The sequence below is a fragment of the Drosophila suzukii genome, chromosome 2R (assembly GCF_043229965.1).
Source record: "Drosophila suzukii chromosome 2R, CBGP_Dsuzu_IsoJpt1.0, whole genome shotgun sequence".
In the NCBI taxonomy this organism is placed as follows: Eukaryota; Metazoa; Arthropoda; class Insecta; order Diptera; family Drosophilidae; genus Drosophila; species Drosophila suzukii.
In genome coordinates this window covers 20220320-20235528 of record NC_092081.1, presented here as the reverse complement: position 1 = coordinate 20235528, position 15209 = coordinate 20220320, and the positions used below count along the sequence as shown (strand labels likewise).

General features: G+C 45.7%; 6 protein-coding genes and 1 long non-coding RNA gene across 12 annotated transcripts; 4 read left to right on the top strand and 3 right to left on the bottom strand.

Moving 5' to 3' along the window:
- Positions 1 to 706: 706 nt before the first annotated feature.
- LOC108008813 (uncharacterized) lies at positions 707 to 1774 on the top strand. Its single transcript, XM_017072716.4, has 3 exons — positions 707 to 1057; positions 1120 to 1460; positions 1523 to 1774. The coding sequence occupies exons 1-3, from the start codon at positions 790 to 792 to the stop codon at positions 1673 to 1675; spliced, it is 762 nt and encodes a 253-aa protein (XP_016928205.2). The 5' UTR covers positions 707 to 789; the 3' UTR covers positions 1676 to 1774.
- Positions 1775 to 2147: 373 nt separating this feature from the next.
- Positions 2148 to 3253, top strand: MED9 (mediator complex subunit 9). The gene is made up of 4 exons (XM_017072477.4): positions 2148 to 2377; positions 2515 to 2578; positions 2635 to 3003; positions 3060 to 3253. Exons 1-3 carry the CDS (start codon positions 2178 to 2180, stop codon positions 2797 to 2799), a joined length of 429 nt encoding a protein of 142 aa, XP_016927966.1. The 5' UTR covers positions 2148 to 2177; the 3' UTR covers positions 2800 to 3003; positions 3060 to 3253.
- Positions 2739 to 3253, top strand: LOC108008599 (protein NCBP2AS2 homolog). Its single transcript, XM_017072478.4, has 2 exons — positions 2739 to 3003; positions 3060 to 3253. Exons 1-2 carry the CDS (start codon positions 2831 to 2833, stop codon positions 3142 to 3144), a joined length of 258 nt encoding a protein of 85 aa, XP_016927967.2. The 5' UTR covers positions 2739 to 2830; the 3' UTR covers positions 3145 to 3253.
- Positions 3254 to 3796: 543 nt separating this feature from the next.
- GTPBP1 (GTP-binding protein 1) lies at positions 3797 to 7950 on the bottom strand. Of its 2 annotated transcripts, none has more exons than XM_017075010.4 (5): positions 7792 to 7950; positions 6171 to 6540; positions 5745 to 5925; positions 5344 to 5686; positions 3797 to 5286 (listed from the first exon to the last, which is right to left on the bottom strand). In XM_017075010.4, the coding sequence occupies exons 2-5, from the start codon at positions 6439 to 6441 to the stop codon at positions 4060 to 4062; spliced, it is 2022 nt and encodes a 673-aa protein (XP_016930499.2). In that variant the 5' UTR covers positions 6442 to 6540; positions 7792 to 7950; the 3' UTR covers positions 3797 to 4059. The 2 variants fall into 2 exon arrangements, with proteins under 2 accessions (XP_016930499.2, XP_016930498.2); XM_017075009.4 differs by lacking the exon at positions 7792 to 7950 and adding an exon at positions 6612 to 6769.
- Positions 7951 to 9212: 1262 nt separating this feature from the next.
- Positions 9213 to 14178, top strand: LOC108009203 (monocarboxylate transporter 13). 2 transcript variants are annotated; one of them, XM_017073364.4, is made up of 4 exons: positions 9213 to 9535; positions 12324 to 12439; positions 12496 to 12960; positions 13021 to 14178. In XM_017073364.4, the coding sequence occupies exons 2-4, from the start codon at positions 12362 to 12364 to the stop codon at positions 13888 to 13890; spliced, it is 1413 nt and encodes a 470-aa protein (XP_016928853.2). In that variant the 5' UTR covers positions 9213 to 9535; positions 12324 to 12361; the 3' UTR covers positions 13891 to 14178. The 2 variants fall into 2 exon arrangements, with proteins under 2 accessions (XP_016928853.2, XP_016928851.2); XM_017073362.4 differs by lacking the exon at positions 9213 to 9535 and adding an exon at positions 12034 to 12205.
- Positions 9558 to 11821, bottom strand: LOC136116660 (uncharacterized). Of its 4 annotated transcripts, XR_011603666.1 has the most exons (5): positions 11577 to 11821; positions 11358 to 11521; positions 11254 to 11290; positions 10775 to 11182; positions 9558 to 10716 (listed from the first exon to the last, which is right to left on the bottom strand). It is a non-coding gene; the product is annotated as an uncharacterized lncRNA (long non-coding RNA). The 4 variants fall into 4 exon arrangements; XR_010653703.2 differs by having other exon boundaries at positions 11254 to 11521; positions 11577 to 11820; XR_010653702.2 differs by having other exon boundaries at positions 10775 to 11290; positions 11577 to 11819.
- Positions 14164 to 15188, bottom strand: Prosbeta1 (proteasome beta1 subunit). The gene is made up of 3 exons (XM_017073367.4): positions 15028 to 15188; positions 14488 to 14962; positions 14164 to 14403 (listed from the first exon to the last, which is right to left on the bottom strand). The coding sequence occupies exons 1-3, from the start codon at positions 15070 to 15072 to the stop codon at positions 14249 to 14251; spliced, it is 675 nt and encodes a 224-aa protein (XP_016928856.1). The 5' UTR covers positions 15073 to 15188; the 3' UTR covers positions 14164 to 14248.
- Positions 15189 to 15209: the final 21 nt, after the last annotated feature.

Here is a 15209-nt window from a genome sequence, read left to right as displayed (position 1 = left end):
ATAAGTCCCCGAGTGGGGTTTTCGGAAACCCCACGCCGCCCATGAGTAACACAATAACACTGCGGTACCTGCCGGTCCCTGCTTTATTAAAGGCAGGCGTTCTCATACAGCCTAAGCTGATTGATGTCGAGGGTTTTCAATTCACACATCTGCATAAAATAAATCCTAATGTGTGCGGCTGATGATGTTGGTTTTCAGCTTATGGGAAAAGAGTGACAGAACAGTTTCCTTTCACAGATTTATGCAGGAAAATGTATTAAGTGCAAGTCATTGATTATAATATGTCATTTTATGTGTTTTCAAGTTTTTTATTATTATTGTTATTACAGTGTTGAATTATAAGTTTCATTATAAATCAAAACCATTGTTAAAAAAATTCTTGGAAGTTTTACAATTATTCGCGTTCTATTCAATCAGCATCATAATCTGAAAAATATCATTCATTCATTCTTATCAAATATGTCTAGCTTGGTAAAAAGTATAAAGAAAATGAAGTATATTCCACAATGCATAGTTACGTTAGATAAAGTATTACTTTTATAACAACATTGGAAAAAAATTGAAAAGTTATTGTTGCCTACTTTTGCACACTCATAGTCGTTACACAGTTTAATAGTTCTTCAAGCATTATAGTACTATTGGTTAAATTGACCAACAAAACGTTTTTTTTATCCCAATGTTCATATTTCCCTAAGGCGGCTGTGATTAAACGACTTTCAGTCGACGTCAAAGGTGATTCATTGTACTCCCTTTGGTGAAAACTCCTAGAATTAAATAGTTAGCAAAACCATGTCCCAGACAAGTCAGCAACCTTGTGATATGCAGACCCTGCGATGTCTGCACTGCATGAAAGTGATCCGCTGCTCCCGCTACGATACCAGCGAACTGGTGCGCCACATCGAGAAGGATCATCCGGAGATCTATGCGGTGACCAGCGATAAAATCAAGAACCTCCACAAGCTGGCCGCGGATCATGGCATCAGCGAAGAACGCCTCTCCAAGATCAGCAAGATGACGGGTCTCTCGGAGTCACAGATGGCCGAAGAGGCTGAAAAATGTAAGTGGCGGTACCTAAGGAGTGTTTACAATTTTAGAAATTTGTATATTTTTAATGGACAGACATGGCCAAGAAGAAAAGTTCTACCCGAAGTGGTGCATCCGGGGCTGGAGAGCCGGTGGCCTGCAGTGGAGCCTCCTCGAAGTCGGAGAAGCCCAGCTGCCCGTGTCCATGTCCACGTCCTGTGGACAAGGCTACGTCCCATCGAAGGAGCTGCTATCGGGCCTCCATCGAGCGCTGGGCTCCGGCGGAGGGTCGCATCTTCTGCCCTTGCTGCGCCTGCAGCAAGCGTCCGCTGATCAAGGCCGCCTCGGAGATCGTGGACAACGGCTGCTGCGCCGCCTGGGTGGTCTCCTGCTGGCCCCTGTGCTTCCTGCCCTGCCTCATGTCCTCGGACAACAAGGTAAAATCTATCCATCTGTCAAAATTTTTTATATTATAATAATAATTATAATATGAGTGTAGGAGTACCTCTACTGCTCCAACTGCCGCACCTTCCTGGGCATCTACGATCGCGAGAATAGCTGTGTGCAGCCCAGCAAGGAGTTCGTGTCCTGCAGCAAGTCAGCCACGCCCCCGCCCAAGTCGCCCCTCCAACGGCCGCCCGAAAAGTCTTAAAAGGACTTTTAGTGGGCGTTGTATTGTTAGTTATTAAATTGTTTGTGAATGTATTTAAACACCTAACCCACTTCTCCCTATATCTTTTGTCCTGTAACTAAATTTCAGTAGCAATAACGTTTAATAGAAAACGTTTATAATACAACATTAAAACCGAGCTAAATTTTATGTTTTTTTTGAAACTGTTACAGTTTTAAAGACAGACAGATTTAGATTTGGATTTATAATTTCTATTGACTTTTTAATTTCATTGTAGGTCATAAAATGGTCCTCTGTTCATTTTCATAATTTGAACTGGGAAGATTCATAAACTTAGGCGGGAAAAAATATTCATGTAAAATTGTCCGTTACATGTAAAAAACATGTAAGTCAGGGAGCTGAAAAAATAGCTAAATAGCTAGTAGTGTCGGAAAAAATTACACATTTAGTATATTTGGTATTATTGAGCATTCATGGTAAGGTCATACTGGTTCTCACGCTGGAAGTTCGATTTGGGTTTTTTATGATGGATTTGTCGCCAAACAACCAGATCGAGGACAGAAAACCCATCCTAACCGCCGACGGCCTGGTGCAGACTTCCAACTCCCCCTTCGAGCCAACCATATCGCAGGAGACCCAGACATCCAACGGAATCGGGGGCCAGTTGACCGTGGACCAGTTGGACATCGAGATTCTGCCGATAATCTACGACATTGTGCGCTGGTGGGTTGGCAAAACGGATTTTGGGGCTATTGAACCTGTCCGGATAATGCCGAGAAATCAAAAAATAGCCACAATGCGTCAGCAAGTGCGCACTCAAAACACGATCTTATATAACCAGGTCTCTTTGTGCTTTTCAGCGTGGAAAAGGATCCTCTCGAGAACGCCGTGAAGCTGCGCGAGTCTCAGGACTGCAATCACAAGGTGGGTCCCTGGATCGACAGAGTTCCCACAGTTCTAATCTATTACTTCCCTTGCAGATCTTTGAGCTGCAGAAACGCTTCGAGTCCGCCCGCGAGCAAATCCGCCAGCTACCCGGCATCGATTTCAACAAGGAGGAGCAGCAACAGCGATTGGAGCTCCTGCGAAATCAGCTTAAGCTTAAGCAGCAGCTAATACGCAAGTACAAGGACACAGAGTTCTAGGCAGGATCCAGGAGCCAGAGAACCCGGCAAGATGGTGCTGCGACTGCTGATGCGCTACCTGGCCAACAACGAGCAACTCATCCAGCGCATGGCGGATAGCTACCCTATGAGAAGAGCTGCCCAGATGGTTGTTTCCCTCATGTACCGCACCAAGAGCTTGGCCAGGGAGCAGGGACTGCACGAGATGACGCCAGAGCGCTTCAAGTGGGTGTCCAAATGTATCAAGATTATTGAGCTAACGAATTCTTCTCAAATTGCAGGTCCTTCGTCAACATGTTTAAGAACAATGTGCGACAAGAACTGGAGGGAGTCAAGAAGGAGCTGAACAACAAGAAAAAGAACTAGGAATCTGTTAGTAACTTGGTCCACTACAGCAATTGTATATACGCGGCAAGATAAATTTTAGTCAACTTTAGTAAACACAGATGAATAAACATTAAAGTCCGAACATTAAGTTCCTTATGCAAGAACTTACTTGGAGGGAGATGGATTCGCCGCCAAAGTCTTAAACGGACAAGACGGACTGGTGACCGGGTTTTAAGATTCCCCAAGTGGGACTCGTCGTCGAATAGCAAAAAATGTCATACCAACTTCCTTTAAAAGGTAAATTAAACAACAACTTTGTAGTCAAGAAAATTGCTTTTATTAAGTTGATTGAGAAACTAGATAGGTCATTATTCATTTTCCGCACAAGTGATCTTAAATCTAGTTAACAAAAGAAGAGGAATTCAGATTGTCGTTCTGAAACATTTGTTAGACAGAATCAAAAAATAACCGAAATGTATGCATTCACAACGCTTTAACTTTATAAGTAATCATTTTTTCTTTCGTGCCGATGAATATTTTAAATCAATTTAAATGTACATTGAAATTTTTGGTCCTAACTTAAAACACATCTGCAACGTCTTGTCACTTGAGTTCTTAAAGACAATAGAAAATTAGATGTGGCCTTGGAATACCAGTTTTGGTTAAAAGTATAATAGAAAATAAGAACATATTAAGGGTCGATAAATCCACGTTTATTTAGTGAAAAGACAACTAAAATAAAATTCATGTTGCTGTGACATTTTTAGTCTTAAGTCTAGAGAACAAAAAGAATATCGAATTCGGTTTGGCATTTCGCACAGTGTACAATGGACGAAAAGGGGACACGGAACAGTTTATTGAGGCAAACGCCCCTTCAGATCAGAAGTCCGGACTGGAGAGTAAGAAAATAGATTTCAAAAATACTTTAGCTTACAAAACTAGAAAGAACAAAATTCACTCTGTGAGACCCGTCGACCCAACTTCAGCGGAGGACGGCGAGGAGATCTCGCCAAGCGGCAGACCCAGAGCGGCCGAGCCGTTGGATTGGCCTGCTCCACCGCCGGACGGAGTTGGCCGATTATTTCGTTTCCGCTTGCCGCCCCGCCGGCTGCCTCCCTCGCGCTTGTCGCCGTTCTGCTTTTCGTCGCCAGCATCTTTGCTGCATCCCGCTCCCGAGGAGCTGCCCTGGCCCTGCTGGCGGTGCTGGTTGTTGCTGCCATTGCTGCCGCCGTTCTGCGAACGTGACTGCATCTTAGCGGGCTTGGGGCGGTAAGGAGAGGCGGCGGCATTCGGCAGCGGGCGCAGGATGTTGCCCACCGCCTTGGTGCGTCCCTCGCGGAAGACCAGCCGCTGACCGGCGCGTATGTACTCCGGCTGCTTGATAAACCGGAACTTCACATGTGCCTTGTCGCCCGTTCGCAGGCAATCGCGCGACATGTGTATGATGGAGGCTGTCTGGCGGATGCTGCCGCAGTGCACCATTGCCTGGTAGCGTGCCGATATCGTCGTGGGGTGATGCAACACTAGGATCTCACCCTCGAACTCCCAACAGGCCTGCGGCTTGAGATCTTGCGACACCATCACCATGCCCTTGCGCAGATAGGCCCGCTTGATTTTCTTCAGCGCAAAACTTGCCGTTTGGCCACAGCGCACGCGTGCCACGTTCATTCGCTTGCGATGGATGCTCTTGATGGTGATTGGCACGAATCCACCCACTGCGTCTGGGCCCAGCATCAGGCCGTCGTTTAGCCGGATGGTGCCCTGGAGGCAGGTGCCGGAGACCACAGTGCCAACACCCGGCACCGAATATACATCGTCTATCTGAAACTCGGCAGGCAGACTCTCGGAGCCGGCCATGCGCGTGCTTAACAGGTTAAGGAACATCTTGAGCAGCTCCAGATTATCACCGGTCACGTTCGACACCTGGAAGATGGGGCACAAACGCTCGCTAACGAAATTCGTGGCGCTTAGAACGACATCGTCGTGCGAGCGCACTACTACCGGCACCTTCCGGCAGCCCTGCGATTTGAGCATCTTAAACAGCAGCTTCATGTTCTCCTGCAGGACATTAGCTGGGCACATGTCAATCTTGGTGACCACCACAAAGACGGGAACGGCAAGGGCTAGAGCCAGACCCAGATGCTCCTTGGTCATGCCGATGATGCCAGCATTTGCGCCAATCTGGAAAGAATGAATCAAGAGTTAGTACCCGATAAGATTGCTGAAGGATGTACTCACCATCAGCATGCCAAAGTCGGGAGCATGTCCTGTCATCCCGAAGACCGTAGTTTTTAGGTAGCGCTCGTGGCCCGCCAGATCGATGAAGGTGATCACCTTGGCGGAGTTCTCGCAGATCTTCACCCAATCCAGGTGGCCGTGGTCCGGCTTGTTAACCACATTGCCCACTCCATCGAAACCGAGAATGTCGTTGCCCACGGAGCTGGTGCGCCCACTTTCGATTTCGTGCTTGTGACGGAATAGTCGCTGCCGGGCATGGCCCCTACCATTGTCCAGCTCTCCGTGGGTGAGAACGCCCAGCAGCGTGGATTTGCCAGCATCCACATTGCCCACAACGGCCACCCTGGTGAATGGGAAAACGGTTAGATCACCTCTTTAGGAATATTATCATTTTAACTCACCTTATCTCCATAAAGTCGGTCGTCTCGATATGCTTTCGGATGAGGAACTGCGCCGATTGGCCCTTCTCTGCCCGCCGCTCACGCAGCTTTACCACATCCGCATCTATATTGGCCGCCAGAAGATGTAGCGTGGCCACGGAGGCTTCAAACTGCTCCGGATTCAGGCCATTGTCGCTGCCATCTATTATGAAAATGGGCATACAATTAGTACAGATTTCGGTGAGGGTAAAAGGTATAGGTTTATAATATATTAATCCTGATTGAACCATTGACTGGGTATTAATTGTTTTCTAATAAAATTTATTAAATTTCGCAATGTACGAAATCCAATTGTATGAATCACTATTAGGAATGGTGTTTCTGGAAACTGGCTGCCTTTATAGCACCTTTCAAAAGAACACCCAGGCATCTTTTGGAAGAACTCACCCTCGCCCACGCCAATCTCGTAGATGGTCTCCCCGCAGTTGTCGGCTATGCGGTCCTGGAGCCTCTTCTGCAGCAGCTCCATCTGCTCGTCGGTGGGCTGGACCAGGACATCCTTTCCCCTAATGCTGGAGTAGTCCACGCTCATGGCTGCCATCTGCTGCGGCAGGCCATCCACGTTAAAGATGTTGCTCCGGGCCGTCTTGATGCCCACGCCCACGCCTACGGCCACGCCCCCTGCCCCGCCATTTGGGGCGCTCTGTACGTTATTCATAGTGCTGGTGATTATCGGTTGCCTCACTGTATCCTTGGAATCATTGGAATCTGTGTGTGAGTGTGCAGGTTGATGGTGATGCTTGGTGTTTGATGAGTTCTGCAAGGATCAGAGAGGAAGTGCATCCGGTTAGAAGGTGGTTTTGCTTGGAGACCGGAGGCAATCCCCACCTATCCCACGCCCATTTGGCTGAGTTGTGCTTTCGTCTTATGCCATGTGTTTGCTGCTTGCATTGCGATGGTGAAATAAAATCGAAGAAGACAGCGACGCCGCTTTTATAGCAGACCATGAGGATGATGAAATCCGAAGCTTCGCATGATGCAATATTCGTTCTACTTGGTTTCTCCAAAGAGAGGGGTGAAAGAAGAGAGAGCAGGAAGAGAGTTCCCCGGGGGAAATCCCCGCATTCTTCAAACATTTTGTTAGAAAGCGAAGTTACTGCTATCGCGCTAGTTTTTTATAACCCTAGATGGTATTTTTGCCTATTCGGATCCTAGATTTTTAAATTATTTTAAGGACGGAACATATGTATAAGGAAAGTAAAACCTACGCATGATGCAATATTAGCATAATATTGTGCACTCCAAAGAGAGGCTTAGAAGATAACAGAAGAGAGCTCAAAAAGAGAGTGTAAGGAATTCCCGCATTTCGTTCCGAAGTGAAATGACTATTATCAGGAGTACTAAATTGTTACTAAGAAATATATGTATGCACATTTTTGATAAGCCCATTCTTCCACTTTATTTTGGCATTAAAAATGTATTGATATTAACTTGTACTTGTTTATAATAATAAAACAGCAGTAGTATAATCCATGTCCAAGAAAGTAAAGACTTCCGTCTCTGAATCCCCAAGTTTATTCATAATCTTTATGAAAGACCCGAAGCCACAACAAACAGGTCCATCTGGGGTTAAGAACAGCTGATGGCCGATTTGTATTTGTTTATATAATAACGCTTTGTTGACGTACACAAAGCGCAGATAAATAGCAACAAATGGCATTAGTTAGTACGCATTTTTCGCCGTTTATTTATAGGCGGCAAACAAAGAGCGCAGGTAATCTGTTTATATGTGTGTGTCAAGCATATGTACCATGTACTTGCGTACATACATGTTTGTATTTTGGCAAACCAAAACAAACACAAAATTTGCATATTATGCGCCAATTTTCTGGTTTTGCTGGAGCGGCGGGAGGTGAGGGAAAGTTTAGTAGTGGCCATTGAGTAACCATATAAACAGTAAATCAGCTGAATTGCCCATTGTAGTTGTATGTTGAACTTGGACAATTAAAAGTGAAAGGACACTGGGGAACGAGGGAAAACAAACGAGGATGTTCTGCTCGCCACTTACAGTTCATATAGCCTTTTGTGCTCCTTCTGTCCGCCGGGTGTCTGCCTCTATGTCTTATGGTTTTTAAAGCGAATTGTACATAATTTGTTTAGCTTTTCCTTAAAATTGTTTTCCGTGTCCCGAAGCCACGTACCGCACGGCGTTGCCAGATCGATTGAATATCGGATGTACCTGATGCGGTCTATCGATATCAGTCTTTTGTTAAAAACTAATTGGAATAATGGTAATGTCACCATTACGCAAAACTGCGTTAAAAGTTGTTATATTCTGCAATAATTGCAATTATTTTCTTTGGCAGAGCAACTTGTTCAGCTTCTTTAAAGGAAGAGTACCCCCAATGCTACAGTTCGCAGCATATATATCGATAACTGTCGACGTTCCACAACACTAAAACACCTGCCATCTCTAGCGCAAAAAGGTAAACAAACCCAAAAAAAGAAATTCGTGATGGAAAATTGTGGGTTTAGATGTCCTAGCCAAGTTGACCCCATCTGACCAAAGATGACTCTGAGTATTGTAATGTCTCCTCTTCTAATGGATTAAACCATCTTCTGTACCATTCCAGAGGGAGGCGATGGAAACGGTGGCTGAACTTTTCAAAAGGAGATGCCATGTGCCAACCATATCCCTGACGCTACATAGCAAAAGGGGACCTCCAATGGGGTTTAATTTTTCCAAACCCATTGAGTAACCCTACCTTTGAGCAGTTGGATCACGATGACGAGCTCCTCTTAGAGTAGATCCTCTTTCAGCTTTTCCTACCAATCTAGGTGTTCGACGTTTGCTCTACAAGTGGCTATCTGACAGATGCTGGTGTTTTGCCTTGCCGGATTCCAGGTATCAGATCCTACAGTCAGGAGGTGCCAGTCTGAACATCCCCATCCCTTTCAAAATCCAGCTGCCGAGAAAGAAATTTACTATACAGTCGTATTTGCGATTTCGGAATCCGCCGGTCAGTTTCAGGGATATTAATATGTCTACATGAAAGTCAAAGTCCTCCTGGTCATTATGGAGCAAGAAGCAACTTAAGAATGTAGAAAGCACTCGAGTCACTCATACAGGTGCGACTTCACTTCCGCCGACTAAGGGCATTAAGAAAGCTTCTCCTACAGATGCCTAGAGAAGGTGGAGTATCAACAGAGGCAGAGAAAGAGTCAACTACAGCGGCTGAGCGAGGTGGTTGCAGGCAGTGGCGCTGGAAAAAGCTTTTTAAGGGGGTTAGGACTGTGATCAAAATAGCTTTTATAACGTAGGTTATAAGAAGGATTTACAATAATGAAGAAATATATTTCTGTACCGTCCTATCCCCCTTCACCTTCTGAAGGATACAATTTCACTAAACTATCGGGTGTTACAATTGTTTTTTGTATTGTTTTAGGTAATTCAATTCAATTAAATGCTTCAACCAAAAAACCCTTTTTAAATATAAACACATTTGTAATCGTAGCCAATTAACAATCGATAGTAATCGATTCCGTGGCGCGAACCGAGTTGCGAAATTAAATCTCGCCATATAAACAGGAAATAGCCTGTTTTGCATTGGTTTCAGGTCCCATTCAAGAGTATAAAGGCAGCGGGACTGGCATTCTATTCAAACAATATTTGCTCGTCGAGCGATAAGCATCAAAACCTAGAAAAGCCACAGCGGCAAAGTGATAGTGTGAAATTAAGCAAACAAAGTCTTGAAAAGTAAACAAATTTGGCTCCAGTGACTCTTAATATTTAAACTACCTAATTACAACCAGTAAGTGTCAATTTTGATCATATTATTTGCTTAAGATTTTAAAAAAAATTTGGGAAACGAAGAAATTGCGAAATATAAACTCAAAACTCAGTTAATATATTAGTAAGAAACTAAAGTTAATAAAACTTAAATTAAACCCTTATGTGATCATCACGCTTAACTGTTAACTCATTGGGATTTATTCAATTGCTATTTATTCCTGTATTAATTAGTTGTGCAACCAACAATTGCGAGTAAGGCTGCTACAGTATAATATTACAAAACCAAAATCAGGCAGGGAATCAGTCATAATAGCTTTCGTTTAGTCTAGCGATTATATTACTTCAAGATTACAGCTTATAGCTCCCCATAAAAAGAGTGAACAGAAGAATATAGTCCTGGGAATCACTTAAACCTGGGAACCACAATCGACATAGGGGAGGTACAAAAGAGGTCAGGGATCATGGGGCTCGCAAAATATTCCATTGGTAAATAAGACTTTACCACAGATCGAAAAACAAACCAACAGAACTTGTCTAGTCATTTCTATGGCACAGATTGAGGATTCCTCAGAAGACTACAATGTGTACACACACGATCGATGGTACCTTTGAACTTAGCATGATAATACCAATTCGCTGATAAGGAGCAAATCCACTTTTTCGAAACCGACTCGAACCGGTTTGTCCGTCCGCCTGAGCCTGGCAAAGCGGCTGGTCGTCGTCAAAACAAGAGTATTCAAACTGAACCATGTGCTATATGCATCTATATAAATTACCATATTCGACCTTAATCACTGATAACGCTGGCTCCGATGTCCGTTATACCAGTTCGAGATGATCAGGGTGCAGATGGACAAACTGGTTTCAGCCGGTTGATCCCATCGAATCAGGGTTTTCAATTAAAGATCTTACAAATTGTTTACCCCGCGCGTCGCTCCGATCATAACAACAGCCGTGTCTCGTTTATATTTTATTGGGTCAAAGGGTCACCTAGGGCTAGCTCGTGCTACAGGGCTAATGGGTATTGTTATCATTTCACCCCCTCCGATTCCATAATCCTGCCGGGTGTTACGGTAATGATTGTGTATGATTTTCGAAAGTGATTCATCCGCTGGTGGCGGTTTTCCTTCCAGTCCTCGCAGGGCATGCCTGTTGGTATGGAAGTGTAGAACACCTTTCCCCTGTGAGTAGCCATGTGTTCTGCAAAGAGATTCTATTTATAGCTGAGAAAAGGGGTTAATAATCTTGTTAAGATTACCCTCAGCTCATTTTGTCCAATGAAGGTCTTATCGCTCATAGGTCCCCGATGACTACGCGCCGTGTAGCGGGTGTAGGTGATGGTGCTCCTGCAGACTGTTCTAGATCTTCAGGGAGAGCACGATTAAAATCGTGCAGGTCTCGCTTTAAAGCTGTCTGCGGCACTCCCTTGTGTTCCTCCATTAGCCTGGTCAAGGCTTCGCTTCCTGTGATCAATTGCCCACAGACATCACAGCATATAAATTTTAATGAACCAGCCGGTCACGCTGCTGCATTGTATACGAGGTGGGGAAAATCAAGACTATCTGCTGTTTGTTGGCTTCGCCTGGGGTTTTTCAAAGTCCTCTGGCTCCTTTTCCATCTCTTCGTTACCAGCGATGCAGTTGTTGGGCAGGAAATCCTGCTCCTCCTAATCCTCAAGCACATCGTCAATTAATAAGACTACCAAAGGGAAATCGATTTCAATATAGTTGAGGTTACTTTGCTTAGGCACCATCATCAATTCCTTGCTAGCACCCTTTAAGACCGACATATGGGTAAGTCCTTTTAGGCGCTTCACGGCAGCGGGTACGCTCATAGCTAACTCGTTCTTCACCAAGGGTTCTTTGTAAATTATGGCACCCACTTCTGGTGGAGGTGTCTCCTCCGGAACCTTTTGCTTCAGCGGGCTTCATCCACACTCAGATAGACGAAGAAAGGCGGCAGATCCTCTTAGCAGGCGACGCCCACACAGTCGTAGGACCGATATCTTAAATTAAGAAATCCTAGTTAATATTAATCCCAAAAAGTATAGTTTTGTTTACCTGAATTCGAAAGTGTTTCCCAATGATGCAACGCAAGCCTCTGTGAATATTTCCGAGGCAAATTATATATGCAGATTGCATCATTAGCAGTCTTAGCGCACAGAACACAGGGCATTTGCATTTAAACTAAGTCAGTAAATGCATAAAAAAGTTTCGAATTAATTATAAATAATTAAAAGTAAGCACGGAGCAATGCACAGCTGATTGTTGTCATAACTAACTGTTATCGATAAAATGCCGCGAGTAATGGGACCATAATTTTGTTGTTTAAATATCCCATACTTGCTGTTATTTCCTCTTGTTGTTTTTAGTCGCATTTTAAAAGTTATTAAGCACTCTGAATAAAATTAAGACATCAAAAAGGTGGTTTAATTAAAAATCTTAATAAAACACAAACAATTAAGTTTAAAATCAGGTGCAGCATAAATGCGCAGTTTTATGGAAATACGCATTTTTTGGCATTCACGCAAAGGTCATACTGAGTCCTCAAATTTTGCGACTTTGGGATTAATTTATTTTAATTTAAGCTTTAACTCGGCTTAATTTGTTAATACGTTGTTTACGAAATGGCCACGCAGTTGGGCGAAAGCTCCGAGACGAGCCGCAGCAGTTCACCTTGTCTGCGATGTGTAAGTGCGATTTGGCTGGCTTATCGGGACGCACATTTCTTCACCTGAGTTTAGACACAATAAACAAAAGCAGACGTTTTAACAACCATCTTATCTCTGTGTGCTTGCCTATTTACAGCCGACTTAATCTCGTCGAGAAACCCGGAGAGCACGGATATGGATGGACAGACGAATCGCGTTGTCCCCGATGGCGGCTATGGATGGGTTGTTGTGGCCGCCGTGGCCTTGATCAATGTAAGTGCCTACCTAACCCTATATTAAAACACTTCCTTATAAGTACTCTCCCACAGATGACCAACCAATCCATTCTGTCGGTTTTCGGCCAGCTCTTTGTGGGCGAGCTGCAGGGCGACACCTTCACAGCGGCCCTGATCACCAATCTAAACAGTTTGGCCCTCAATTTTTCCGGCCTCTTCATTGGACCCGCTATAAAGAGCTTCAAGCCTAGGAACGTGGCTGCCACAGGCTGTGTCCTAGTCTCCTTGGGCTTGACTCTTTGCGCCTTTGCCACCCAAAGCTGGCACTTCATTGTGGGCTACAGCTTGTTCGTGGGCTTTGGATTGGGCCTCATCTCGCCTTCCACGTTCATGGCCATCAATTCCTACTTCAGCAGCAAGCGCGGACGTGCTGTGGGTGTCTCACTAGCAGGTGCTGGCATGGGACAGGTGCTCATCCCTCATCTGGTGCGTTATCTCCTGGAGAACCACGGCTTTCGCTCTGCAGTCCTGGCCATGTCCTGCCTATCGCTAATTGGAGTAAGTGTGGAGTTCTAGTTGATTTGAAACCATTGCTTATACTTTACAATTACTTTACAGCTCATTGGTGCCGTCTTCTTGAAACCACTAAATCCGCCTGCCAAGCACAACAATCGCAGACACATTCGACTGCTGGCCGAGGGAGATGGCGACAAGACTCAATCTAGTCCCCTGCAAGTTGTGATTGTTTCTTCTAACCAAAGCAAGATCGAGGTTAGCCCACCGAAAGCAGATACTCTGTGCAGCCGAATGGCACAGCGTCTGGTGCAGGCCATGGATCTTGAGCTGCTTAAGGATCTGGTGTTCTGGAGCATCATTGTGGGGATGGCCCTAGTCTACACGGCCACCATTAACTTTACAATGATCTTCCCGGGTTTTCTTGGACAAACAGCCAAACTGAACAGCCAGTATGTGGCCTTCTGCATGTCTGTGGTGGCAGGAGCCGATATCGTGTGTCGCCTGCTACTGCCCATTATCACGGATCACCTGAGAATTCCCTACCGAGTCGTATTCCTGATCGGCATCGCTGGACTCTTCGTCGCTCGTTGTGTGCTGGCCGAGAGTCAATCGCTCCCGGTGATCATCTCCATGTCGGTGCTAACGGGCATGATGAAGTCAGCCACCGTGATTAACAACAATCTCACCATATCGGCACATTGTCGCGCGGACAAACTGGCCGGCGGACTGGGACTGAGCATGATGTCCAAGGGTCTTATTGTCATCACAGTGGGTCAGCTGCTGGGATGGGTGCGAGACTACGCAGACTCTTACATCATCTGCCTGTACGTTCAGGGAGCGATTCTGCTGCTGGTGGTTCTGGTTTGGACGCCGGAGATCTTCTACCGCCACCGCAGGCAGCGACGTGCCACCAAGTCCATGGAGACGCAATCTATGGACGCACCCGAAGAGGTGACCAAGCTCAATTCGTAAATAGCTGTCGTCACTGGTCTGGATAGTATTTTTAAGTGAGGAAGTTCGGTATTGACTGTCATGTGATAGGCGGCAGAATGGCCTCCTGGAGGGGAGCTTCTGGCCTCGCCGCAGTAGTTATCTGGGTTGTGACCAAGGACCAGTGTCAGGAACAGCACTATTTGTATGACTATGCATTTTAGGCTTAGGTTTTCGATTATTTATTACCATTTAGCCCGTAGAGACTTAACTTTTTGTACTGCCATAAGAGCCAAAATAAAAATTAACCAAGTATTCGTATTACAAAAACCAAGTTTATTTGAATGAGGCGAGTTTGCAACTCCACCGCCGATCGATCTTATTGGGGTACGTTTAATATTTATGCTGAGGAGGCAAAGCTGGGAGTGCTGGAGACTGCGGATGCGCCCGATTCTGTGTTGTAGAAGATGCGGCGCTCGATGCCATCCTTGGTGATGATGCCAATGCGGACCACACCGCCGGAGCTGCCGTCGTGGTAAATGGCGTGCTGGACAGCTGTGAGAAGAGATCGGAATAGTATAAGTATCTGTGCAATAAAAGGTCGTATGATTTGATTTTTTCGATGGATTTTGCACCCACCCTTCTTGACAAACGCGACGCATTCCTCCAGCTGCATGTTGGGGCGGTAGTGCTCCCTAACGAATCCGTAGATGAAGCTGGAGCCGGAGCCGCCGATGGTGCAGGACTCGCGAGTGAGCATGCCGCCCAAGGGGATGCTGTACACCTGTCCACCACGCTGTGCATCCCAGCCAGCCACAATGATACCGGCGAGCAGGGACTCGCGGTAGCTGTAGCAGTAGTTGCGGAACTCGGAGGCGGCCTCGAAGACCAGGGCCTCCTTGTTGGTCTGATTCTCATGGTAGTTCAGAGAGTAGGCCACAATGTCGGCGATGGCCTGGGTGTCGGCGGCGGAACCGCTGCGGCAGCAGTAGACCTTGTCCGTGATGCGGGTCAGCTTGTCGGTGACCCTGTTGGCCACATAGGCGCCCGAGCTGGTGCGGGAATCGGCTCCAATGACCACTCCGCCGTCGAATTCCACGGCCATGATGGTGGTCTGCAAAGCAGGAGGGTATTGGGCTCTTAATAGGCAGCTCCATGGGTTACATTCTGCATACTTACGCCAGTGCTGACCGGCGTGTCGGTAAAATCAAAGTCGGGAAGCATTTTGAGCCTTAGATTTGTCACAATTCAATTTACAATTGCTGTTTATTGAGTTGAAAAGCCGCACGAAATGACTGGCTTGTTTTTGACAGTGTTACAAGTCATGGAATCTTTTGGTGTTGGAAAATGCTGCAATCGAA

Bases quoted from the DNA above. Each gene is read 5' to 3' on its own strand.
- MED9 (XM_017072477.4), top strand. From the start codon at position 2,178: ATGATGGATTTGTCGCCAAACAACCAGATCGAGGACAGAAAACCCATC. The intron at 2,378-2,514 runs GTGGGTTGGCAA...TGTGCTTTTCAG, and splicing joins ATCTACGACATTGTGCGCTG to CGTGGAAAAGGATCCTCTCG. The intron at 2,579-2,634 runs GTGGGTCCCTGG...CTTCCCTTGCAG, and splicing joins CTCAGGACTGCAATCACAAG to ATCTTTGAGCTGCAGAAACG.
- LOC108008813 (XM_017072716.4), top strand. From the start codon at position 790: ATGTCCCAGACAAGTCAGCAACCTTGTGATATGCAGACCCTGCGATGT. The intron at 1,058-1,119 runs GTAAGTGGCGGT...TTTAATGGACAG, and splicing joins GGCCGAAGAGGCTGAAAAAT to ACATGGCCAAGAAGAAAAGT. The intron at 1,461-1,522 runs GTAAAATCTATC...ATATGAGTGTAG, and splicing joins TCATGTCCTCGGACAACAAG to GAGTACCTCTACTGCTCCAA.
- Prosbeta1 (XM_017073367.4), bottom strand. From the start codon at position 15,072: ATGCTTCCCGACTTTGATTTTACCGACACGCCGGTCAGCACTGGC. The intron at 14,963-15,027 runs GTAAGTATGCAG...CCTGCTTTGCAG, and splicing joins ACACGCCGGTCAGCACTGGC to ACCACCATCATGGCCGTGGA. The intron at 14,404-14,487 runs GTGGGTGCAAAA...CTCTTCTCACAG, and splicing joins CGTCGCGTTTGTCAAGAAGG to CTGTCCAGCACGCCATTTAC.
- GTPBP1 (XM_017075010.4), bottom strand. From the start codon at position 6,441: ATGAATAACGTACAGAGCGCCCCAAATGGCGGGGCAGGGGGCGTGGCC. The intron at 5,687-5,744 runs GTGAGTTAAAAT...CCCATTCACCAG, and splicing joins ACCGACTTTATGGAGATAAG to GGTGGCCGTTGTGGGCAATG. The intron at 5,287-5,343 runs GTGAGTACATCC...CATTCTTTCCAG, and splicing joins CCGACTTTGGCATGCTGATG to ATTGGCGCAAATGCTGGCAT.
- LOC108009203 (XM_017073362.4), top strand. The intron at 12,440-12,495 runs GTAAGTGCCTAC...ACTCTCCCACAG, and splicing joins CCGCCGTGGCCTTGATCAAT to ATGACCAACCAATCCATTCT. The intron at 12,961-13,020 runs GTAAGTGTGGAG...ATTACTTTACAG, and splicing joins CCTGCCTATCGCTAATTGGA to CTCATTGGTGCCGTCTTCTT.
- LOC108008599 (XM_017072478.4), top strand. From the start codon at position 2,831: ATGGTGCTGCGACTGCTGATGCGCTACCTGGCCAACAACGAGCAACTC. The intron at 3,004-3,059 runs GTGGGTGTCCAA...CTCAAATTGCAG, and splicing joins ATGACGCCAGAGCGCTTCAA to GTCCTTCGTCAACATGTTTA.